At 42.4% G+C, this 21789-nt stretch overlaps 1 protein-coding gene across 1 annotated transcript in view; it reads right to left on the bottom strand.

Annotated features, from left to right (window-relative positions):
- Positions 1-2876: 2876 nt before the first annotated feature.
- LOC138796489 (vomeronasal type-2 receptor 26-like) overlaps positions 2877-21789 on the bottom strand; it is a 32020-nt gene continuing 13107 nt past the window's right edge. The window contains exons 3-5 of the mRNA XM_069976095.1: positions 14224-15021; positions 5441-5564; positions 2877-3769 (exon numbers count right to left, since the gene is read on the bottom strand). Of these exons, the coding sequence (XP_069832196.1) occupies positions 2877-3769; positions 5441-5564; positions 14224-15021 (1815 nt within the window). The remainder of the gene's footprint in view (positions 3770-5440; positions 5565-14223; positions 15022-21789) is intronic.

The raw sequence follows: 21789 nt of genomic DNA, 5'->3' as shown, positions 1-21789 counted from the left end.
TTATTATTATTATTATTATTAATAATAATAATAATATAATTTTAATATGCCTCCAGGAGCGCACTGCAATGACTTATATAGGGCCCCTACATTATGCCTACCATGCCCTGAAAGGAGATTTCTTATTGGTTATCTTATCTTATTTCTTATTTTTTGCATCTTTTTATTTTTTTCTGGCAGTTAGTATGTGATAGAAATTTGAGGGAATGATCTTCTCACTGCCAAATCTAAAGGTGACCATTCTCTGCTCATTCTCCTGGACCTATCTGCAGCTTTTGACACTGTAGACCACCAGCTCCTCCTCTCCACGCTCCGCTCTATCTGTAGTATGTGACACTGTAGACCACCAGCTCCTCCTCTCCACGCTCCGCTCTATCTGCCTCAAGGACTCTGCTCTTTCCTGGTTTTCCTCCTATCTCTCTGACCGCTCCTTTAGCGTATCACTTTCTGGCTCCACCTCATCTTCTCTCCCCCTTACAGTCGGGGTTCCTCAGGGATCAGTCCTGGGCCCTTTCCTTTTCTCACTTTACACTTTACCCATTGGACAAATCATCAGTAAGTTTGGTTTTCAGTACCATCTCTATGCTGATGATACCCAGCTATATACCTCCTCCCGTGATATCACCCCCGCACTTCTACAGAACACCAGTAACTGTCTGTCTGCCATCTCTAACGTTATGTCCTCCCTATTCCTAAAACTAAACCTTGCTAAGACTGAGCTGCTTGTCTTCCCTCCCTCTGCCAAACACCCTCCACCTGACATCTCCATCTCTGTCTGTGGTGCGACCATAGCCCCTACACAGCAAGCCCGCTGCCTTGGGGTTATGTTTGACTTGGATCTGTCCTTCACTCCTCATATTAAATCTCTTTCACGTTCCTGTAATCTGCATCTAAAAAACATCTCTAACATCTGTCCCTTCCTTACTGTTGAATCTGCTAAAACTCTTATTGTCGCTCTGATTCATTCCCGTCTTGACTACTGCAATTCCTTACTAATCGGCCTTCCTTCCTCTAAACTCTCCTCTCTCCAGTCCATTCTCAATACAGCGGCCAGGCTCATCCCCATGTCCAGCCGCTATACCGATGCCTCCTCCCTGTGCCAGTCACTACATTGGCTCCCTATTAAACACAGGATACAATACAAAGTCTTCCTGCTCACCCATAAGGCTCTCCACAGTGCTGCACCTCCCTATATCCCTCATCTCTGTCTACCGTCCTACCCGTGCCTTACGCTCCTCTAATGACTTATGACCAACATCCACCTTGATCCGCACCTCTCACTCCCGTCTCCAGGACTTCACCCGAGCTGCACCAGTTCTATGGAATGCATTACCCAAGACTGTCAGACTCACCTCCAATACACAAAGTTTCAAACGTGCCCTCAAAACTCTTCTGTTCAAGCAGGCTTACCAGGTTCCCTAATTTTCACTGCTACCCTCAAACACAACCCCCCCCCCCACACACACACACACCTACCTCCACCACGCACACAACTCCACCGCATACACACATACATACACACACGCCAAGCATTTAAGCACTTAGACCTGTGCATGCAGGCATTGGCTGGTGACAGTTTCACCCACCCTTACCTGCACTGCCTTATTTATATAGATGGCCGGACCATAAGAACAATGATGCACTTTGCCCCTCTGCCATTTTGTCTCGCACCCCCTCCTGATAGTCTGTAAGCTCATGCATGCGAGCAGGGACCTCACTCCTCATGTATGGATAATTATATGTATATCTCTGTAATGTCTATATTTTGTCTATGGATGTACCCCCAGAATTGTAAAGTGCTTCGGAATCTGTTGGCGCTATATAAATAAAAATTATTATTATTATTATTATTATTATTATTATTATTATTATTATTATTATTTAGTTCAGCATGTGTGTCAATCTCCGATATGGGCATGTGCACATTTTAATATTTATAAAACCTTATACTATGGTTGTATTTCTAATAGTTTTTTTTTTCCTAATGTGCTCCCGGTGCTCCCATTGATGAAAGACAATCAGTCGGTTATTATAGGTGGCGGTGATATTCTTTATTGTGTTGTGTAATTGGTTTGAACTGAAATCTTGGCAGGAAATTATAGTATAATGAAACCATTGAAACAACATCCGATTGTGAAAAGTAATTGCATATGGTAGGCATTATTAATGTTAGGAATAAACACATAGCCCCATCTGTTCTCACATCACAGCACCTGGGCCATGCCAATGCTACTCAAACAAATAACAAGGCATGTATAGTCCAGGTCCGAAAATTTTCCTTCTGATAGTCAGGAGTGGCAAGAACATCACAGAGAAACTTGGATTTTATAAACTAGCTAAAAACAACTTAACTGGTCCAGCCAGAAGACAAAGATACAAAAACACCACAAAGATACAAAAACACTACAAAACAAAAATAACAACAACACAATATTCCAAAAGTCTGTGTTCTTAACTGCTCAAAGGGAATGAAATAAAGTAAGATGGTGGCTGTAGGTTGGTCTCGTGCATTACGGAAGGTCCTTGCGCTGACCCTGTTATGAGCACTAACACCTGATCTATCCCTCGATGAGCCGAGGAGGATGTTAACATGTTGGGATTTTTGTTTGCTAGATGTGATAACTATATTGGGTCACTTCTAATAATTTCTTTATCATCTGTGTTCACAATTGGATGGTATAAGGGTTAGGGGCTGAGGTTTTGTCATTTGTTTATTGGACCTGATTTTGGGTCCAACTTTATCCCAATTTAGTATTTAGGCTCCTATATAGTAGGTAGTAATCTGCAGATAGAGCTTAATATTTTTGCATCTGCCTAAACAGGACAGGGGAAGGACATCAATGGCATTAACTTCACATAATGAGTCACTTAATGTATCAATGTAACAAGTGTCCAGAACTGTTCTCTTCCGGCTCCATCAGGATATTGTAACATTTCGGTAAAAACATGCAGCCCAATATTCCTCCCCCTGAGGCCAATATGGCGAATATCTCTACAGTGACCATGTGTTTCCCTGTACTGCTCAGATAGGCCGGGATGGCACAGATCCAGACACTGCAGAACACCAGCATGCTGAAGGTGATGTACTTGGCTTCATTGTAGATATCAGGTAATGTCCTCACCAGGAAAGCTAGAACAAAGCTCACCGCTGCCAGAAACCCCATATAACCCAACATGAGGTAAAAGGCCAAGACTGACCCTTCATTACACTGAATGATGATCTTCCCAGGATAATCCAGGTTATACTCCTGATATGGAGGAGACAGTGACAACCAGATAACTGCATTCAGGATCTGAATAGATGAACAGACCAACACTACAGTATAAGGAAGCTTAACCCCCACACACTTTCTCCAGGGACTGTCAGGTCTGGTGGCCTTGAATGCTATGCAGACTATGATGGTCTTGGCCAGGACAGAAGACACGGCTACTGTGAAGAAGACCCCATAGAAGATTTGTCTCAGCATGCAGGTTATATCCACTGGGCGACCGATGAAGAGAAACACACAGAGTAAGCTGAACATGAGAGAGTTCAGGAGAATGAAGCTGAGGTTCCGGTTATTGGCTCTGACAATGGGAATGTTCCGGAATAAAGTGAATATTCCAATTATACATAAAGTTATAAGAGAGAGTAATATGGAGATGATGGAAAAGACTAAAGCAACAACATCAGTCTCATAGGACAGAAACTCATAATATCTCACAGCACAATTGGTTTTTTCCTCATTCGGCCATTCATGGTCAGGACATTTCTGGCAATTCCCACTGTCTGGGAGAGAATAACACAAAATTAACAAGTGTTTTTTTTTTTTTCTCTGTAAAACATCTTACAATATTGTACATAGATATACTTAGATTTTTTTTTTTGCTCATTTAAATTTTTTTGTGAAACCCGGACCCAGAGATGTTTGTGCTGCAATTTTATTCCCTTGTATTTTCTATAATAACTGACTGAGAGTTGTTTGAGAGTTTATTTGTTGTGAAACTAGTTTTGATCTATATTCACACCCTTCACTTTACCATAGAATCTTTTTTTTTTTTTTTCAACCTGAAAAAATTTCTTCTGGAGTTAAAAATTTATTGCAAATGAGATGGTACAACTGACACCTCACCTTCATTTCATAGGTTAGTTTGCTTTCAAAAATACCAATTTTACATGTTCTGTTGTTTTGTTTTTAAAACTTTTAATAATAATAATAATAATAATATAATAATAATAATAATAATAATAAATAAAATAAATAAATAAATAAAATTAAAATTTTCAGGCTATGGAGCATTGTCGGATCCAGTTTTCTCATGTTCTGATTGGTAGTTTCTAATGTTACTAGAGATGAGTGAACCGGGTTCGGGTTCGAGTCTATCCGAACCCGAATGTTCGGTATTTGATTAGCTGGGGCTGCTGAATTTGGATAAAGCTCTAAGGTTGTCTGGAAAACGTGGATACAGCTAATGACTATATCCCTGATTTCCACATAGCCTTAGGGCTTTATCGACGTTCAGCAGCCACTGCTTATCATATACCGAAAGTTCCGGTTCGGATCGACTCAAGCATTTTTGAGGTTCGCTCATCTCTAAATGTTACCTATCAGGACTGAGGGATGCTATGATAGGGAAGAGATCGAAGAGACAAACACAGCGAACCTTGCACCTGTTCCCACCCATTGTCCCTGCCTACTTGCTTCAATCAGCTGTACGTGGCTTTGGACAACCCCGAAAACATTCCCTGACTTATGTATGAGACACACAAAACATGGACAAGACATACAAAGGCAACAAAGGGTGGTAAACAGTCTAGGTTCACAATGGCGGGCAGCAAAGTACAAAATCGGAATGCAAAAGCAAATTCACAAAGTAAGGCAAGAGGTCAAGGCTGGCAGAAAACAAAAATAGTAAGGTAACAGGCAAAGTCAGAGAGGTAAAGCCATATCCAAGGCATAGAAGCAGGTAAAGACTAGCTCAATAACTTGCAATAGGTGAGTGTCTATGCAGGACTGGACCAGACCTCTGATCAGTATAACAAACACTTGGGGCCAGAACAATCTGACTTGCAGGGAGATCTGCCAGTCAGAGTAATTCACCAGCAGCACAGCTGCTGACTAGCCAGCTCTCCCTTGAGTGAGGCAGCACAGCAGCATCCCCGGTAACCAGGGACGCCGTCGGTTAAATGTGACGTCACTCGGTAGGTGGGGAGAAGTCCAGGACATGGGGAACATTTCAGCAGAAGAATGATGCCAAGCTGACCCTTGAGAGTCCCGGGCGGTACTTTAGCCACCGAGAAGGACAGGGCTGGATCCTGGTCAGGTAACCATTTACCATGGGATATAGATATATGGACATTGGATGTACAGTTATATGGATTTAATCAAACTAAATTCCAGTATGCAGATCTCAGCTCATGAGCCCACTCCATATTTCCCCATCTGATACATTTATTTACCTGTACTGTTGGTAAATTCTCCTTCTGGACATGGGATGCAGTCATAGCAGCAGATGTGATATCCCTCCCTGAGAGCCTTTCTGCTTCCCGGCAGACAGGGGTCACTACATCGCCCTTTTGGCATCTAAATTTAGAAAATATTTACTTAAATGGAATGTGTCATAAGATTTGTTTTTTATGTAAAACATTTTTTTTAAATTGTTCTCCATTTTGTCAGAATTTCAAAAAGTAAAATAAAGAGAAGGAAATCAAACAAATGGGTAAAAAAAATATTAGACTCTGTTAGAGATGAGCAAAGCAGCCGGAAATTCGTTTTGTGAGCTTCGCAATTTTTTGGTCAAAATTGCTGAGATTTGCGAATCAAATCTTAATGAATTTCTTTAAAATAGCCAAAACCATAGTAGCTACAATAGTTGGACTATTACAGAGGGGCAAATTTGTTAAAGCATATTCTTGTAAAAGTGTCAAAAATTGGAAATACACAATAAAAAAATGTCAATCAGCCAGTCAGTCATCCAATTTCTGCCATTCCTCTCCTCTCTGTCCCTAAATCTCTCCCTGCTCTGCTCTAACTGCCTGCTGCCATCCTGTTCTCTCCTCCACATACAGCAAACTAGCCACCTCCATTAACGAACTGCCTTATATAGAGGGGGAGATGTTGAAATACCTAAATCACTATGTTAGGGTATATTCACACTATGGAATCCCGACTGTTCACCCGCCGTAGATTCCATGGCTTACCCCTGCTCGTGGCCGCATGCATCTTTCCTGGTCCCATAGGCTTCATTTTATGTTTTGGCAGATTCCGCCATCCACCTGAAGAATGAGCGGGTTCTTTCTTCGGGCAGACAGTGGAATCTGGCAAACCATAGAATGAAGCCTACGGGAGCAGCAGAGATGTGCATGGCCACGAGCTGTGGAATCTGCTGTGGGTGAACAGCTAGAATTCTGTAGTGTGGATATACCCTAAGTCTCTCCCTGCTCTACTCTAACTGCCTGCTGCGATTCTGCTCTCTCCTCCACACACAGCCAATTGACCACCTCCTTAACAAATCGACTTATATAGAGGGGGAGGAGGTGCTAAAATCACAGAGGGGCCTTCAGCTGATAGGACAGGAGCTAGGGGTTATGGTTAATCCCTTTCTCCCACCCAGTGACACTCCAGAGAGCATGTGCAGCCTCCATTTTATTTTATTTTTTGCGAGTTTTCTTAACAAATCAGTGGGAATTCGCTTGGCAAAACAAAGCAAATTCAAATCACGATTCACAGCAAATCTTGTTTCGCAAGATTCACTTCGCTCATCTCTAGACTCTGTCATTCATTTTTTTTGTTGATTCAGTATCACATATAGAAGTAGCCAACCCCATTTTTGATAAGGTATTGTACTTAAAGGGGTACTCCAGAGGAGAGGGGGGGGCTATTTTCGGATCGAGCCGGGAAGGTGATGGCTGAGGGCAATGACGTCCACCCACCTCCCCGGTTTCAGCGATGGGTCCCGTATCGCGGCACTCCGGTCCATGGTGCCCGGCCGCTTCCTGGTGTCTGATGCAGGCTTGAGACTTGACGTCTCAAGTCCGCTCAACCAGACACTGACAGAGGCGGGATCCGTTTCAAGTCCGTTCAGATCCCGCTTCTGTCACTGACTGACTGACGTCACGTCTCGAGCCCGCGTCAGACACCAGGAAGCGGCCAGGGACAGGAGCGCAGCAATACGGGATCCGCCGCTGGAACTGGGGAAGTGAGTGGACGTCATTGCCCTCAGCCATCACCTCCCCGGCCCGATCCGAAAATAGCCCCCCCGCTGAAGTACCCATTCAACTCCTGAAGTTAGTGACACATTCACAATAAATAATGTTAAATCCTCAGCTGAGTATGATATAAGGGCCTGCTCACCAGTTAAGAGTCAAACAAAAGGGCATTAACTATACATTTGTTTTTTAACCATGCTCCTGGCCTTATTTTTATCCCTGGTGCATTAGGATTTCCCTACACAACTCATTGCTGTGTCAGGTGTACACACTCAAGATACAGTAACTATCGCTACATCTGTAGCTGTAAAATAAAAAGTAATGGGAATCAGGTTGGGAAGGGGTTAAGGGTAACTAATAGCAGGTTAGAAGAATCTAACCAGCTTTTAGATCTTTTAGAACTTTTCTTGCAATCCCCCTATTATTTTGTCAGATAGGCAGTTTGGTGCACTTGAAGCAGTACTACAGCCATTGGCGTAGCAATTCACCCGCCTGCCCGCCCCTCTTTGTGTATGTTCATTCGGTGCTCTGCAGTAATGAGCGACCAAACTGATGTCACAGCAGAGTGATACCTCTATATTTATGGAAAGGGGCCAGCAGATTGGTGCACTAAAGGCTGTAGTACTACTTCAAGTGCACCAAACTGCTTAAATAACATAATAATTAGAGATGAGTGAGTAGTGAAATATTCAACTTTCGAGAATTCAAATTGAATAGACACCGAGATTCGACTATTCGAACAAATATTCGATCCCATTATAGTCTATGGGAAAAAATTCCTCCCTAGACAATGCCAACATCTCCGAAATGACACTGGGACATTAGGGGGAGCATACCTGGGTGCACGCAACACCACAAAATCGTGGTATAATGCCACTCTGCAGTTGCGAAGGAAAAATATTTTGGAACGCTTAACGAACGCTTACGGCGATGTTCACACATTTTGTTCGTATTTATTGTGCAGCGTTACATACATGATTCCAATGTGTGTAAGTAGACCGTCATGTTATTTGCGGATATCACGTGTCATGCTCTATGTATGTATTATGTATGTATCTCAAGCCCTTACTGGGCTACTGGAACAGTATTATCACGTGCTTTACTGGGCTACTGGAACAGTATGTATAACAAGCCCTTAGTGGGCTACTGGAACAGTTTGTATTACATGCCTTTACTGGGCTACTGGAACAGTATATAACAGGTGCCCTTAGTGGGCTACTGGAACAGTATGTATAACGTGCCCTTAGTAAGCTACTGAAACAGTATACAGGCTACACCAGGGACTCTATGAATCACTTGTACACACAGGGTACTGGAATGAATACACCTGCTGCTGACTTTTTCACTGGATATTAGCCCTGAAAAGGACTTTTGGGTTCTGTAGTAAGCCTGCCTGACCAAAACGCTACTAAAATCTCTCCCTGCTCCAAGATCTTTCCCTGGCTAGGTTGAAAGCGCATCTGAGGTCGAGAAGTAGAAGTCAAATATTAAAGATTCGAGATCATGTGGTTCAGCCATCCAATCAGGGTATACGCCATTTTTGGGCTGCGTGCGTACTCCCAGGGTCCCTCACAGCCTCCCTGCATGGTGATTGGATTAAAAAAAGTGCCAACTGTGATGGTAGGGCTTTCAAATATTTCCCGCGTATTCGACACACTATTCGATTGAATTTGAATCCTTCGAATACCGCAATATTCGATCGAATACCATCTCAATCGAATCGTATTTGCTCATCTCTAATAATAATAATAAAATGAAACATTGCTGGAAAACAGGAAGAAAGGTAAGAAGACAATGTTCTTTCTAAGTGTCTCCTGCCCTATGGAAACATAACAGCAGATTAGAGTCTTCTTACCAGCTATTAGTTTCCCTTTAATCTCTTCCGAACCTGAAATATTTTTTATATTATTAGGCAACTTCGGGAGCCCTGATAAAACACTTTTTTTTTTACAGATTCTTGATACGCCTTCCTGGCCCCTGTGATATATATACACTTTTTTTTTTTTTATTGAAAATTTGGTTATTAGTCAGATGGGTGTGAATTTCATTTTAATATTGGGCATTATTATCAGTAAAAAGGGCAGGGTCATACAGTAGGGGGCGTAAATGCCTAATATACAACCTGACTGTATAATTACACTCATCTCTCGACATTTAGTCCCATTAACAAAATTAAGTTCATGTCCATCCATATAACAACCTAATTGCCAAACAAACACTAAATCCATATATCTCTGGAACAGAAGGCTGTATCAAGAAACTATAAAAAGGTGCATCAGGGCACGCTAAGCGATTTAATAGTAGTAATTAACCACTAGCTGACCTAGGACGTACCGGTAAGCCACGGCCGCCTGTCACCAGATGACCCTGGGTGTAACGGATGTCCTCAGCTATGAAGAGAGCTCTGGAGCTGAGCTCACTTCATAGCGAGCGAGGACCAGTGGCTATCAGTGGTAATGACAGGCTGCAGTGATGGTGCTGCAGCCTGTCATTAACCCCTAAACGCCGTTATTGGGGTGCGATCTCAGCGTGTAAGGGACAAGGGCAGCTTCTGTCACTTATTGAGTGGAACCCCAGAAGTGTGAATGCAGGGGTCCCGATCACTCTCTCAGAACACAGGTAGAGACTATGTTTAGAATGCCGATAACTTTGATCAGTGCTATGCTATGACGTAGTAGTGATCAGTGTATATGTGTATGTAATAAAAAGTAAAAAAAAAAAAAAAAAAAACCCAAAGCCCCTCTCCCAATAAAATACTGTAGAGTGCGTATTTGCCCGATCTATTGAAATATAACAATAGTGATCCCGTACAGCAAATGGCATAAATGGAAAGAGGTAATCAAACGCCAAGATTGCAGATTTTTTTGTTACATTATATATATATATATATATATATATATATATATATATATATATATTTATATTTATAAATAATAAAAAGTGATCAAAACATCAGATTTACACAAATATGGTAGTTAAAAAAAAGGTGAAAAAAAAAAAAACGTTATAAGAGTCACAATAGGGCGATTTTAATTATTATTATTATTATTATTATTTCCAATTCATTATAAAAAGAAAAATTGGAAAATCTGTGTAAACTTGCATATTGTTGTGTTGGGACTGACCTATAGAATAACAGCATCATGTCACTTTTACCGTAAAGTGCATTAACCCTTAGGGGACACAGCCAGTTTTCATTTTTGCGTTTTCGTTTTTCCCTCCTCATGTATATAAGGCCATAGCGCCTGCATTTTTCCACCTTGAGACCCAAATGAGCCCTTATTTTTTGCGCAACTAATTGTACTTTGCTATGGCAGATGTAATTTTTGCCTAAAATGTGCCGGGAAACCAGAAAAAAAATTATATGTGTGGTGAAATTAAAAAAAAGATTTTTTTTTTTTTTTTTATTTGGGGAGGGGGGGGGGGGGGGTTTACTCCGTTCGCCATGGGGTAAAACTGACTTGTTATATACGTTCCTTAAGTTGTTACGATTACAACGATATGTAACCTGTATGACTTTTATTTGATTTGATGGCTTGTAAAAAATTAAAACCTTTTAAAGAAAATATATGTTCCTTAAAATCGCTCCATTCCCAGGCTTATAGCGCTTTTATCCTTTGGTCTATGGGTCTGTTTGAGGAGTCATTTTTTGCGCCATGATGTGTTATTTCTATCGGTACCTTGATTGCGCATATACGACTTTTTGATCGCTTTTTATTACAATTATTCTGGATTTGATGCGACCAAAAATGCACAATTTTGCACTTTGGGATTTTTTTGCGCTGACGCCGTTTACCGTGTGAGATCAGGAATGTGATTAATTAATGTTTGTCTATTTTTTTATTTATTTTTATTTATAAAATGGGGAAAGGGGGGTGATTCAGACTTTAATTTGGGGAGAGGATTTTGTGTTATTAAAAATACATTTTTCTTTTACTTTACACATATACTAGACCACCAGGGATGGATATGAGCAAGTATTTAGAAGCAGCTGTCAACTTTGACAGCTGCTTCTAAGTACTTAATTAGCGGGCACGGCGATCGGACCGTGCCCGCTAATAGCCGCGATCTAGGGCTACATGCGGCACCCGTGATCGCGGCAGTTCAGAGGGGGGGTCGCCGCGCGACCCCCTTCTGAACTCCCATAGTGGCACAAGGACGTTTAATAAGTAGACACAGGAACCCCCCAAAAGTTAAAGTATTGCATTTTTTTTCCAATTTCACCGATTCTTATTTTCATAAATTATATTTTGTGCGTTCTGTCATACATGTTATGGTAGATTGAAAGGCGTCATTAAAAAGAACATTTGTTTCTGGGGAAAAAAAACTGACATGGCCCTGTAGATAGAAAAATGAACGTGCTATAGCTCTTAGAAGGGGAATAAGAAAAAATTTAAATGCAAAAATCCAAATTGTATGGGTTATTTTGGGCTGGGTCATGAAGGGGTTAAAAAAATATTTTATTTATGTATAGTTAAAGATTTCTTTATTGCAGACCAGGGTTTTCTACATTAGAGTTGTTTGTAATGTACCGTGTTCTGTCTCCATGTTATCGTTGTTGATGTGACATTGAGCTGGTCCGGATGTGATGCATCAAATATTGCGACAGGTATCCTGGATATAATCATATTGGATCCAGATTGTCTAATCACCCAATTGAAAATACACAGCAGTGTAAACCATTCTCCAGTCTCACTGAAGGACAAATCCATACCTAGAATGTTTCGGTAATTGACTCTTCTTATAGACTCTATTAACTTCCAAAAGAAAAACAATGATTGACGTATGATGCCAAGAACATGTCATGAAAGTATTTAGTACAGACATATAATCCTAGTCGTCCATGCCAAAAATACCAGAAACTAGGCACAAACTACTAATGGGAAAAATTGGCCTGCATAAAACACAATTTGGAGGCCTCTTCACCCACAAAGCAAAATTTAAAGGGGTTGTTCTGTTTATTTTTTTCTTTTAAATTTACTGGTGCCAGAAAGTGCCAGAGATTTGCACTTTACTTCTATTAAAAAATCTCAAGTCTGTATGTCCTGTAGGCAGCGGTGTATTCTCTCCAGTCTGACACATTGCTCTCTGCTGCCACCTCTGTCTATGTCAGGAACTGTCCAGAACAATAGCAAGTGCAGGAAATGGTGTATTCTTTCCAGTCTGGAGAGCAGGAGAGGTTTTCTATGGGGATTTTCTACTGCTCTGGACAGTCCCTGACAAGGACAGATGTGGCAGCAGAGATTAGATACCCCCATATAGAATTATAGAAATCCTTGGCACTGAATGTTAGGGGGATTGTTACAGACCAAAAATTGGACTGAACTGATGATTTATTTATTTATTTTACCTTTGAATTCAAAGCAATTGAAAAGTACTATTAGTTCAGAGCAGTGGTGTAGCTACAATGGAGGCAGACCATGCAACTGCTACAACGCTCTATGCTATGCCCCTAGCTATGCCCCTGGTTCAGAGATATAATTTATAACAGATTCAACCAACAAAACACAGTAATCACTGAACTCAAGGAGAACAGCGAAAAAAATTCCAATGAAGTACTCAATCAAGAGTCTCCACTGATGCCCCCAAAAATTTAAATATGCAAAACAAGAGTCCGTGGAGCCTCAGTTACGAGTCTCAAAACACGGGATAGCCAGATATCTCTAGCCTGTTGCCAACGGGGTGCCTCCATGATGGGGAGAGCACCACACCACCCTGATAAATAACCCCTTAAGTCCCACTCGGTTGCGAGTATTGGAACATAGACAGGGAAACAACAGGGTGGCCCCTTTTGTCAATGTCTAACTCAAGGTGCGAGTATTGCGATCATGACAAGGGCTTGCAAAGGCAGGCTTCCACCCACAGACAGCCGTTTCGGGGTTTTTGCCCCTCGTCAGTGTGGGTGGAAGCCTGCCTTTGCAAGCCCTTGTCATGATCGCAATACTCGCACCTTGAGTTAGACATTGACAAAAGGGGCCACCCTGTTGTTTCCCTGTCTATGTTCCAATACTCGCAACCGAGTGGGACTTAAGGGGTTATTTATCAGGGTGGTGTGGTGCTCTCCCCATCATGGAGGCACCCCGTTGGCAACAGGCTAGAGATATCTGGCTATCCCGTGTTTTGAGACTCGTAACTGAGGCTCCACGGACTCTTGTTTTGCATATTATAACAGATTCAGTCATTTGTGCTTGCACTATTGGGCTATGTTCAAACACAGTATTATTGCTCAGCATTTTGGTCAGTATTTTGCAACCAAAACCAGGAGTGGTTTGAAAACCCAGAAAGGCTATGTTCACACTGTTAAAATTGAGTGGATGACCGTCATTTATTGGCAAATAATTGCATTGCCGTTATTTTAAAATAGCGGCTGTTGTTTTCAAATAACAGCGGTTATTTGCCAAGAAATCTCTTTTTTGTTGAAAAATACTAATCAAAATACTGATCAAAAACACTGTGTTAACAAACGCTTTAAACTAAGCAATTTTTAACTAATACAAATTAACGATAAACAATTGCAAACGAGATTGTTTATTGTTAGGGCCCATTTACACAGAAAGATTATCTGACAGATTTTCTGTCAAAGATTTGAAGCCAAAGTCAGGGCTGGATTTGAAAAGAGGAGAAATCTCAGGCTTTCCTTTATGACCTGATCTCTGCTTATAGTCTTTTCCTGGTTTTGGCTTCAAATCTTTGGCAGATCGTCTGTCAGATAATCTGACCCTTGACCTGAAATCGCTCACCATATTACACAGAACGATAGTTGTTAGTTAAGATCGTTAGTACGATTGTTTACTCCATCTGGTCCCAGCAAAAGAAGGAACGAATGTGGAATTACACTGAATGATTAGTGAACAAATGTGGAATTACAGCAAACAATTATTAACAATGAAATATTAACAATGATTTTAGGGTCAGAACTAAATGAACGATCAACGACATATGTACGATTTTTGTTTAAATTTGGATGACATAACGATTTTCCACACGATAATCGCCCCGTGTAATAGGGCCCTTAGGTTGTATTTTACACTCACCTTGTATTTATATTCATATGTTTTTACATTTTTTAGTTTTTCATTTCTATTAAGAATAAGGTTTATATTATGCAATGCATGTGCCATTATTAAGACTGCGATGTACACTTGGTAAGGAGTTGAATCTTCCATAAAATAGAAATGCTCTTTGAATTGCTCTTCTCCTGAACAATGGCCTAAATGTTGCTGATTCATCTGTGAAATAAGGTAGTTCTTTAATTTATTTTTTGATAGACAATTGAACGTCAGCATCCAAATCTCCTCCAGCAACATGTCATAAGGTCGATCAGATAATTGGACCTTATTAAAATAGTCATACATTTCGGTTATGTAGTGTCTGGGGACTGCAAACACTAAGCTGCAGTTGCCCGGAGCTTCCATAAACATTAGTTCTCTTGCCAATGACCATGAACTTGGAAGTATAAGAGTCTTGTTTTTTAGAACATGAGCGACATTGTACAAGAACTTCATGTACGCCAGGTTATAGGATCCACAGATAAGTATAACATCAGTAGAACACGTCTGCAACTCCAAAGGAACAATATTAACATTTCCTATGGACATCTTAACCCTGAATTCCACACAGATCTGATGAGATGTGAATAGTTTACTTAGTTCTTGTAGCTCCCTCTGTCCACTGTCATCGTCTGATGTGATGATCCCGACCCAGCTCCACTGGAAGCTTTCCAGTAACTTCACCAATGCTTTATAGTACACTAAGTCATCGGGGACTGTTTGAAAGAAATTTGGATAAAGAGTTTTGTCTCTTAGAAGAGGATCTGTGGCTCCGTAACTGATCTAGGAGATACAAAATAGGTGTTTATCAGAGATGAGCGAACCTCGAGCATGTTTGGCATTTGATTAGCGGTGGCTGCTGAACTTGGATAAAGCTCTAAGGCTATGTGGAAAACATGGATATAGTCATTGGCTGTATCCATGTTTTCCAGACAACCTTAGAGCTTTATCCAAGTTCAGCAGCCACCGCTAATCAAATGCTGAATGTTCGGGTTCGGATAAACTCGAGCATGCTCGAGGTTCGCTCATCTCTAGTGTTTATCCATTGAAGGAAAAATACGTGGACAAAGGAAGAGTATCAGTAATTATAGATAAGACTTTTCTTTTTTTTTTTACTTCTATACAAAGTAAAGTTTTCTTTTTGTTTTTGTTTTTTCTTCCTATATCACGCTCATCCACCATTACCAGTCATACGTCACCACCTATTTTTTTCAAGTGGACCTGCATCCATTCAGGGCCGTATTTGCCATTAGGCAGAAGTGGTTTGAGGCCTCAGGCAGCAGTCTGTGCAGGGCCAATTCTAGCTTTCCTGCTGCTTGGGCGAGAACTAAGATCAACATTATATAAACATTAAATAATACCTCCACACAAGGACCACAGATCACCTCCCCCCCCCATAGTGACTAAATATTACCATTACACAAGGGGAAACTAATACTGCCACATCTTGAACACAGTACAACTGCTTAATTACTTTACAATACCAGTACTGCTACTAAATAAAAACCATTGAAGAGAGTGTAGCATTACGACAAACATAGTGATAGTAAAGTGATCAGTATGCAATTACGTTCAGTGGCTTACAAGTGACGTCTTCTCTCATTAGAGTCGCTTACTTTCTCTTCTCTCCTCCATTTGGTCCAGGCCACCATGAAGACTTCTATTAGCCCTGACTTGTCCTCGCAGCATCTATCGGTCAAACATTTTAGACTCCATAATTTTTCAGCACCCTCCTCCCCCTATACAATACCCCATCCGTTGGGCCCCAATCAAAGGTCCCCCTATTTGTCATTTACACAGCAACTAGCCCCTTTGCTGTAAATACCTCCCTTTTGCCCTGACACTTAATGAGATCCTTTCTGCACCTCCACAGTGTAATAATGCCCCCTCTTGTAGTCACAATCTCCCCTCTTGTGTCCATATGCACTCATAACCCCCTTTATGTGGCTCCATCTAATCATAATCCCCCATCCTGTGTCCCCATGTAGCCTTAATCCCCCATCCTGTGTCACCAATTAGTCATAATTAGAGATGAGTGAACTGAGTCGATCCGAACCCGAACGATCGGTATTTGATTAGCTGGGGCTGCTGAACTTGGATAAAGCTCTAAGGTTGTCTGGAAAACATGGATACAGCCAATGACTATATCCATGTTTTCCACATAGCCTTAGGGCTTTATCCAAGTTCAGCAGCCACCGCTAATCAAATGCCAAAAGTTTGGGTTCGGATCGATTCGAGCATGCTCGAGGTTCGCTTATCTCTAGTCATAATACACCATCCTGTGTCTCCATGTAGTCCCCCTCCTGTGTCCCACTGTAGTCACCCTCCTGTGTCCCCCTGCAGTGCCCTTCCTATAGCCCCCCCTTATGCCCCCCTCCTGTAGTACCTTCTCCTGTGTCCCCCTCCTGTGTCCCCCTATAGTCCTCCACATGTGTCACCCCTCTGTGGCCCTCTGTAGTCCTCCTCCTTTGTCCCCCATCTCCTAAATATATTTCTTTAAAGCAAATGTACCATCAGGTACATCGTTTTAATTTTTTTCTATGAATAAACTGGCACCACCACTGGGATGTGTGTGCAGGAAATGGGCCGCGGTTCAAAAAAAGGGCTGCAGCACCGGCATCCCCGCACTGGCACTGGTCAGGCTGCTCATGCCGCTATCATCATGGAGCAGCATGACCAGAAAGACATTACTAGCTGCTCCAGATCACTTCTAGCTCTCAGGCCTGACACAGCCTGTTATCTGGAAGTGAATGGCACAGAGCAGAGAGCTGATTGCTCCCTCTCTGAGCCTCCTGTCAGCTGTGTGTACTTATAAGGGCACACACACAGCTGATAGTGGAGACACTCGTACAGTGTTGAAGCAGGGAGTCTGGTGTCAGACAGGAGTCTCTGCTTCTGTACACATTTTCAGTCCAGCGGTCCGCTATTAGTGTATCAATTGTGCCTCGTAATATGTAGACAGGAGCAGAGACGTCCAAGTTTTATTTATGAACCATTAGTCGATGGGCAAATATTTTTTAGAAGCTATTTTTTTTAATCTGCCTACTAGTGATGAGTGAATAGTGAGATATTCAAATATTCGATATTCGTACGAATATCCCTTGAATATTCGAATATTCGATCGAATATTCAATCCCATTAAAATCTATGGGAACAAGTATTCGATTAGTGAAAAACATCTATTTGACCATTTGGAGGGTGAAACCGGAAGCTGGGGGGAAATGAACGCTTATCGAATATTTACCGAATATTCACGGGATTTTCGTATGAATATCAAATATTCGAATATCTTACTATTCGATCGAATATCTATTAAATCGAACAGTATTCGCTCATCACTACTGCCTACTTTGAGTATTCACCTACATCTGGTCAGTACATGTATGTATGTGTGAGTGAGGGTGCATGTATGTATGTATGTATGTATGTGTGTGTGAGTGAGTGAGTGAGTGTGCATGTATGTATGTGTGTATGAGTAAGTGAGGGTGTATATATTGTGAGACACTGAAGGGGTTAATCCTGGATGGTCGCTATGTTTAGCCTGGGTTCAGCTATTACACCTACTAGGACTGAGGGAAGTTCATGTCTCACTATCTGAGACATGAAAAAACCAGGGATGTGATGTGATCTCCAGCAAAGGTAGTTGCTGGGGATGTATTGATAAAATGTGTTTAGGACGGGTTTTTAGGAATGGATGGCAGGCTTGGTAGTGGGGCAGGAATGGATGGCAGGCTTGGTAGTGGGGCAGGAATGGATGGCAGGCTTGGTAGTGGGGCAGGAATGGATGGCAGGCTTGGTAGTGGGGCAGGAATGGATGGCAGGCTTGGTAGTGGGGCAGGAATGGATGGCAGGCTTGGTAGTGGGGCAGGAATGGATGGCAGGCTTGGTAGTGGGGCAGGAATGGATGGCAGGCTTGGTTGTGGGACAGGAATGGATGGCAGGCTTGGTAGTGGGGCAGGAATGGATGGCAGGCTTGGTAGTGGGGCAGGAATGGATGGCAGGCTTGGTTGTGGGGCAGGAATGGATGGCAGGCTTGGTTGTGGGGCAGGAATGGATGGCAGGCTTGGTAGTGGGGCAGGAATGGATGGCAGGCTTGGTAGTGGGGCAGGAATGGATGGCAGGCTTGGTAGTGGGGCAGGAATGGATGGCAGGCTTGGTAGTGGGGCAGGAATGGATGGCAGGCTTGGTTGTGGGACAGGAATGGATGGCAGGCTTGGTAGTGGGGCAGGAATGGATGGCAGGCTTGGTAGTGGGGCAGGAATGGATGGCAGGCTTGGTAGTGGGGCAGGAATGGATGGCAGGCTTGGTTGTGGGGCAGGAATGGATGGCAGGCTTGGTTGTGGGGCAGGAATGGATGGCAGGCTTGGTAGTGGGGCAGGAATGGATGGCAGGCTTGGTAGTGGGGCAGGAATGGATGGCAGGCTTGGTAGTGGGGCAGGAATGGATGGCAGGCTTGGTAGTGGGGCAGTAATGGATGACAGGCTTGGTAGTGGGGCAAGAATGGATGGCAGGCTTGGTAGTGGGGCAGGAATGGATGGCAGGCTTGGTAGTGGGGCTGTCCATTCCACTTCCTCCACTCCAGATATTGTTTTGGTGTCAGACGCCACAGGTGCTCGGGCTGGATCATCAGCAGCTCCATAAAGTTTTGCAGAGCCATGGACAGAGTGAGGCTGGGTGCAGCTGAGTGTGCTGGAAGGCTGCAGCCTCAGGAGAAGCCATATACCTGACCAAGGTAAAATACTGGACTGTATACAATATTTTATGTTCGTGCGACTGCAGCTAGTCGTAGCGTATAGACAGGGCCATCTTTTGTTAAGTTAGTGCTGGACAAGCAGAGTTTATTTTGTGTTCTGCCTAATGCCAAGGCTGTTTATTTGTTCTCTTGTATTGGAGAATAAACGCAGGCAAAGCCTGTACTTGGACTTTATTCGTTTGAGCCTGTTGACTGCTGTTCACACTGCAATCCTGCACTCTACTGAGCAAATCCTCCCACAATATGTATAATAATATATATTTGTTTAGCGCCAACCGATTCTGCAGCGCTTATTTAAATATATAAATACAATACAGGTTATATTTATATTAAATTATACAATGAATAAAATAAAAAATACAGAATTAGAGACCTGCTCTCAAGAGCGTACAGACTAGGATTACTGGGGGTGACCCGAGAGGCAACAAGGGCTTTATTTGTTGATGTTCCAGTCTTTGTACATAGAATCTCAAAGTGTCTATAGGTGATTGGGTGAGCCAGTCACAAGCCATTTTCTGAGCTAAGGTAGCAAGTACAAAGTAGATGGCACCAAAGTACAAAGTAGATGGCACCAAAGAGGTTATAGAGAGGATACAGAAGGGAAAGCAGAGAGGGAGACAAGATTAGGAAATGTTATAAGCACAACTTAACAGATGAGTCTTCAGGGCACGCTTGAAACTGGGGGTGTTGGTCTGAGGTCTTTGGGCAGGGCATTCCATAGGAATGGTGCAGCACAAGAGAAGCCTTGGAGCCAGGAGTGTGAAGTTCTGATTATGGTAGAGGTTAGTGTGAGGTCATTACCAGAGCGCAGAGCATGGGAAGGATGGTAGGTGGAGAAGAGGCAGAAGATATATGGAGGGGCAGAGTTGTGGAGAGCTTTATGGGTGAGGGTGAGGAGTTTGAACTGTATTCTGGATTTGATAGGTAACCAGTGCAGTGACTGGCACAGAGGGGAGACAACGGTTTAATGGCTGGAGAGGAAGATGAGTCTGGCTGCTGTGTTCAGGATAGACTGGAGAGGGGAGAGCTTAGAGAGAGGAAGACCGATTAGTAGGGAGTTACAGTAGTCAAGACGGGAGTGGATCAGGGCGACAGTCAGAGTCTGAGCGGTGTCACTGGTGAGAAATGGGCGGATTCTGGATATGTTTTTGAGATGAAGATGACAGGAGCTTGCAAGGGTTTGGATATAGGGAGTTAAGGATAGATCAGAGTCCAGCAAAACCCCCAGACATTGAGCCTGAAGCACAGGAGTGATGCTAGTAGCACAGACTGAGAGTAAGATGTTAGGTGTAGGTTTGTTAGAGGGAGGGAATACCAGAAGTTCAGTTTTGGAGAGATTAAGTTTGAGAAACAGAAAGGTTATAGTGTTAGAGACAGCAGAAAGACAGTCACTGGTATTTTGCAGGAAGGCAGGAGTGATGTCATGGGAGGAAGTATATAGCTGGGTGTCAAATATGTATGTTTGTGTGGGGGTGCATGTATGTATGTATGTATGTATGTATGAGTGAAGGTGTATGTATGCGTGTGAGTGAGGGTGCATGTATGTATGTATCAGTAAGTGAATGAGGGTGCATGTATAGATTTATGTGTGAGTGAGTGTGCATGTATGAGTGAGGGAGGGTGCATGTATGTATATATGTGTGAGTGAGGATGTATGTATGTGTGTGTGAGTGAGGGTGTATGTATGTATGTATGTAAATTCTTTTTTGGAGGGCACCAGAATTCCTTTTTTCGGCCCTGGTATTCACCCCAAAATTCTTATTATATGGGATTTGTGCTCCAATTTATCATTTGTGACATTTAAAAAAGATGCACAAACAGGTGCAGGCCTACGTCTGGTCAGTACTAGACTTTTTGCAACTATTGTAATAGTTTTTTTCCCCACAAATTTAAAAATATTTTGTTAAATTAGTTCTATTTGACTGGTACAAAACAGACAAATACTCCATAAAAAAGTTGCACATTTTAGACACAATAGTAAATGTCTTCCGTTGTCTCTCCCCACTTAACCCCCTGTGGGATTGACAGTAAACAGCTATTTGTACAGATGCTACATACTGTAAATGATGGGTGTTTTTCTCCTCAGTGGACAGAGAGCACTTACCCCTCCCCTCTCTTGACAAAAACTAGCACAGCAGGAAAGAGCGCCCTTAATGTACTTTTTTGTTTGTTTTTCAGATACCAGTATCCTGAGGACTATGCTGGATTCCATGGACTATGTTGATGACCAGCAGATTTTTTTTCTATTAATTTGGTCAAATGGTTAATAAGGGGTGTGGGAGTGTTGTTATTTAAATTAAAACATCTGTTTGATATATTTAGTTTTTTTTTTATGCACTTTACAATGTTGGTAGTGGAAGCTGTCTGATAGATGACATCCATTTCTAAGCTAGGGCTTCGTGTTAGCCTGTAAAATGGCTAAAAATTATCCCTGCATCATTACCCCAGTACCCACTGCCACAGAGGTATTGGGAAGTTCCCGAGTTTCAAAAACTGGCACTTCTTGACTGAAGTAATACCAGACTAGTATTATTAGAATGGCAAGGGACAGAACAAATGCTCCTTCCCACCGGTGCAGCGGCATTTAACAAGCCGTGCAGAGGACGGGCGGGCCATGGACCAGTATGCCTGCGGTGCAAGCTGTGAAGGTCCAAGAAGGGATTAAGTGACTCCTGGGTGGTGGTGGTGGCCTTACTTTCAGGGGGTGCCCTAGTTTAGAGTAGGGGTGCCTTATTTTTGGTGGGCTAGTTGGTAGTGCAGTTGGGGTGTCTTATTTTAGGAGGGCCTCTTATTTTTTT

This window comes from Dendropsophus ebraccatus, chromosome 7, assembly GCF_027789765.1.
Source record: "Dendropsophus ebraccatus isolate aDenEbr1 chromosome 7, aDenEbr1.pat, whole genome shotgun sequence".
Classification (NCBI taxonomy): Eukaryota; Metazoa; Chordata; class Amphibia; order Anura; family Hylidae; genus Dendropsophus; species Dendropsophus ebraccatus.
This window is presented reverse-complemented; position numbering and strand designations above follow the sequence as displayed.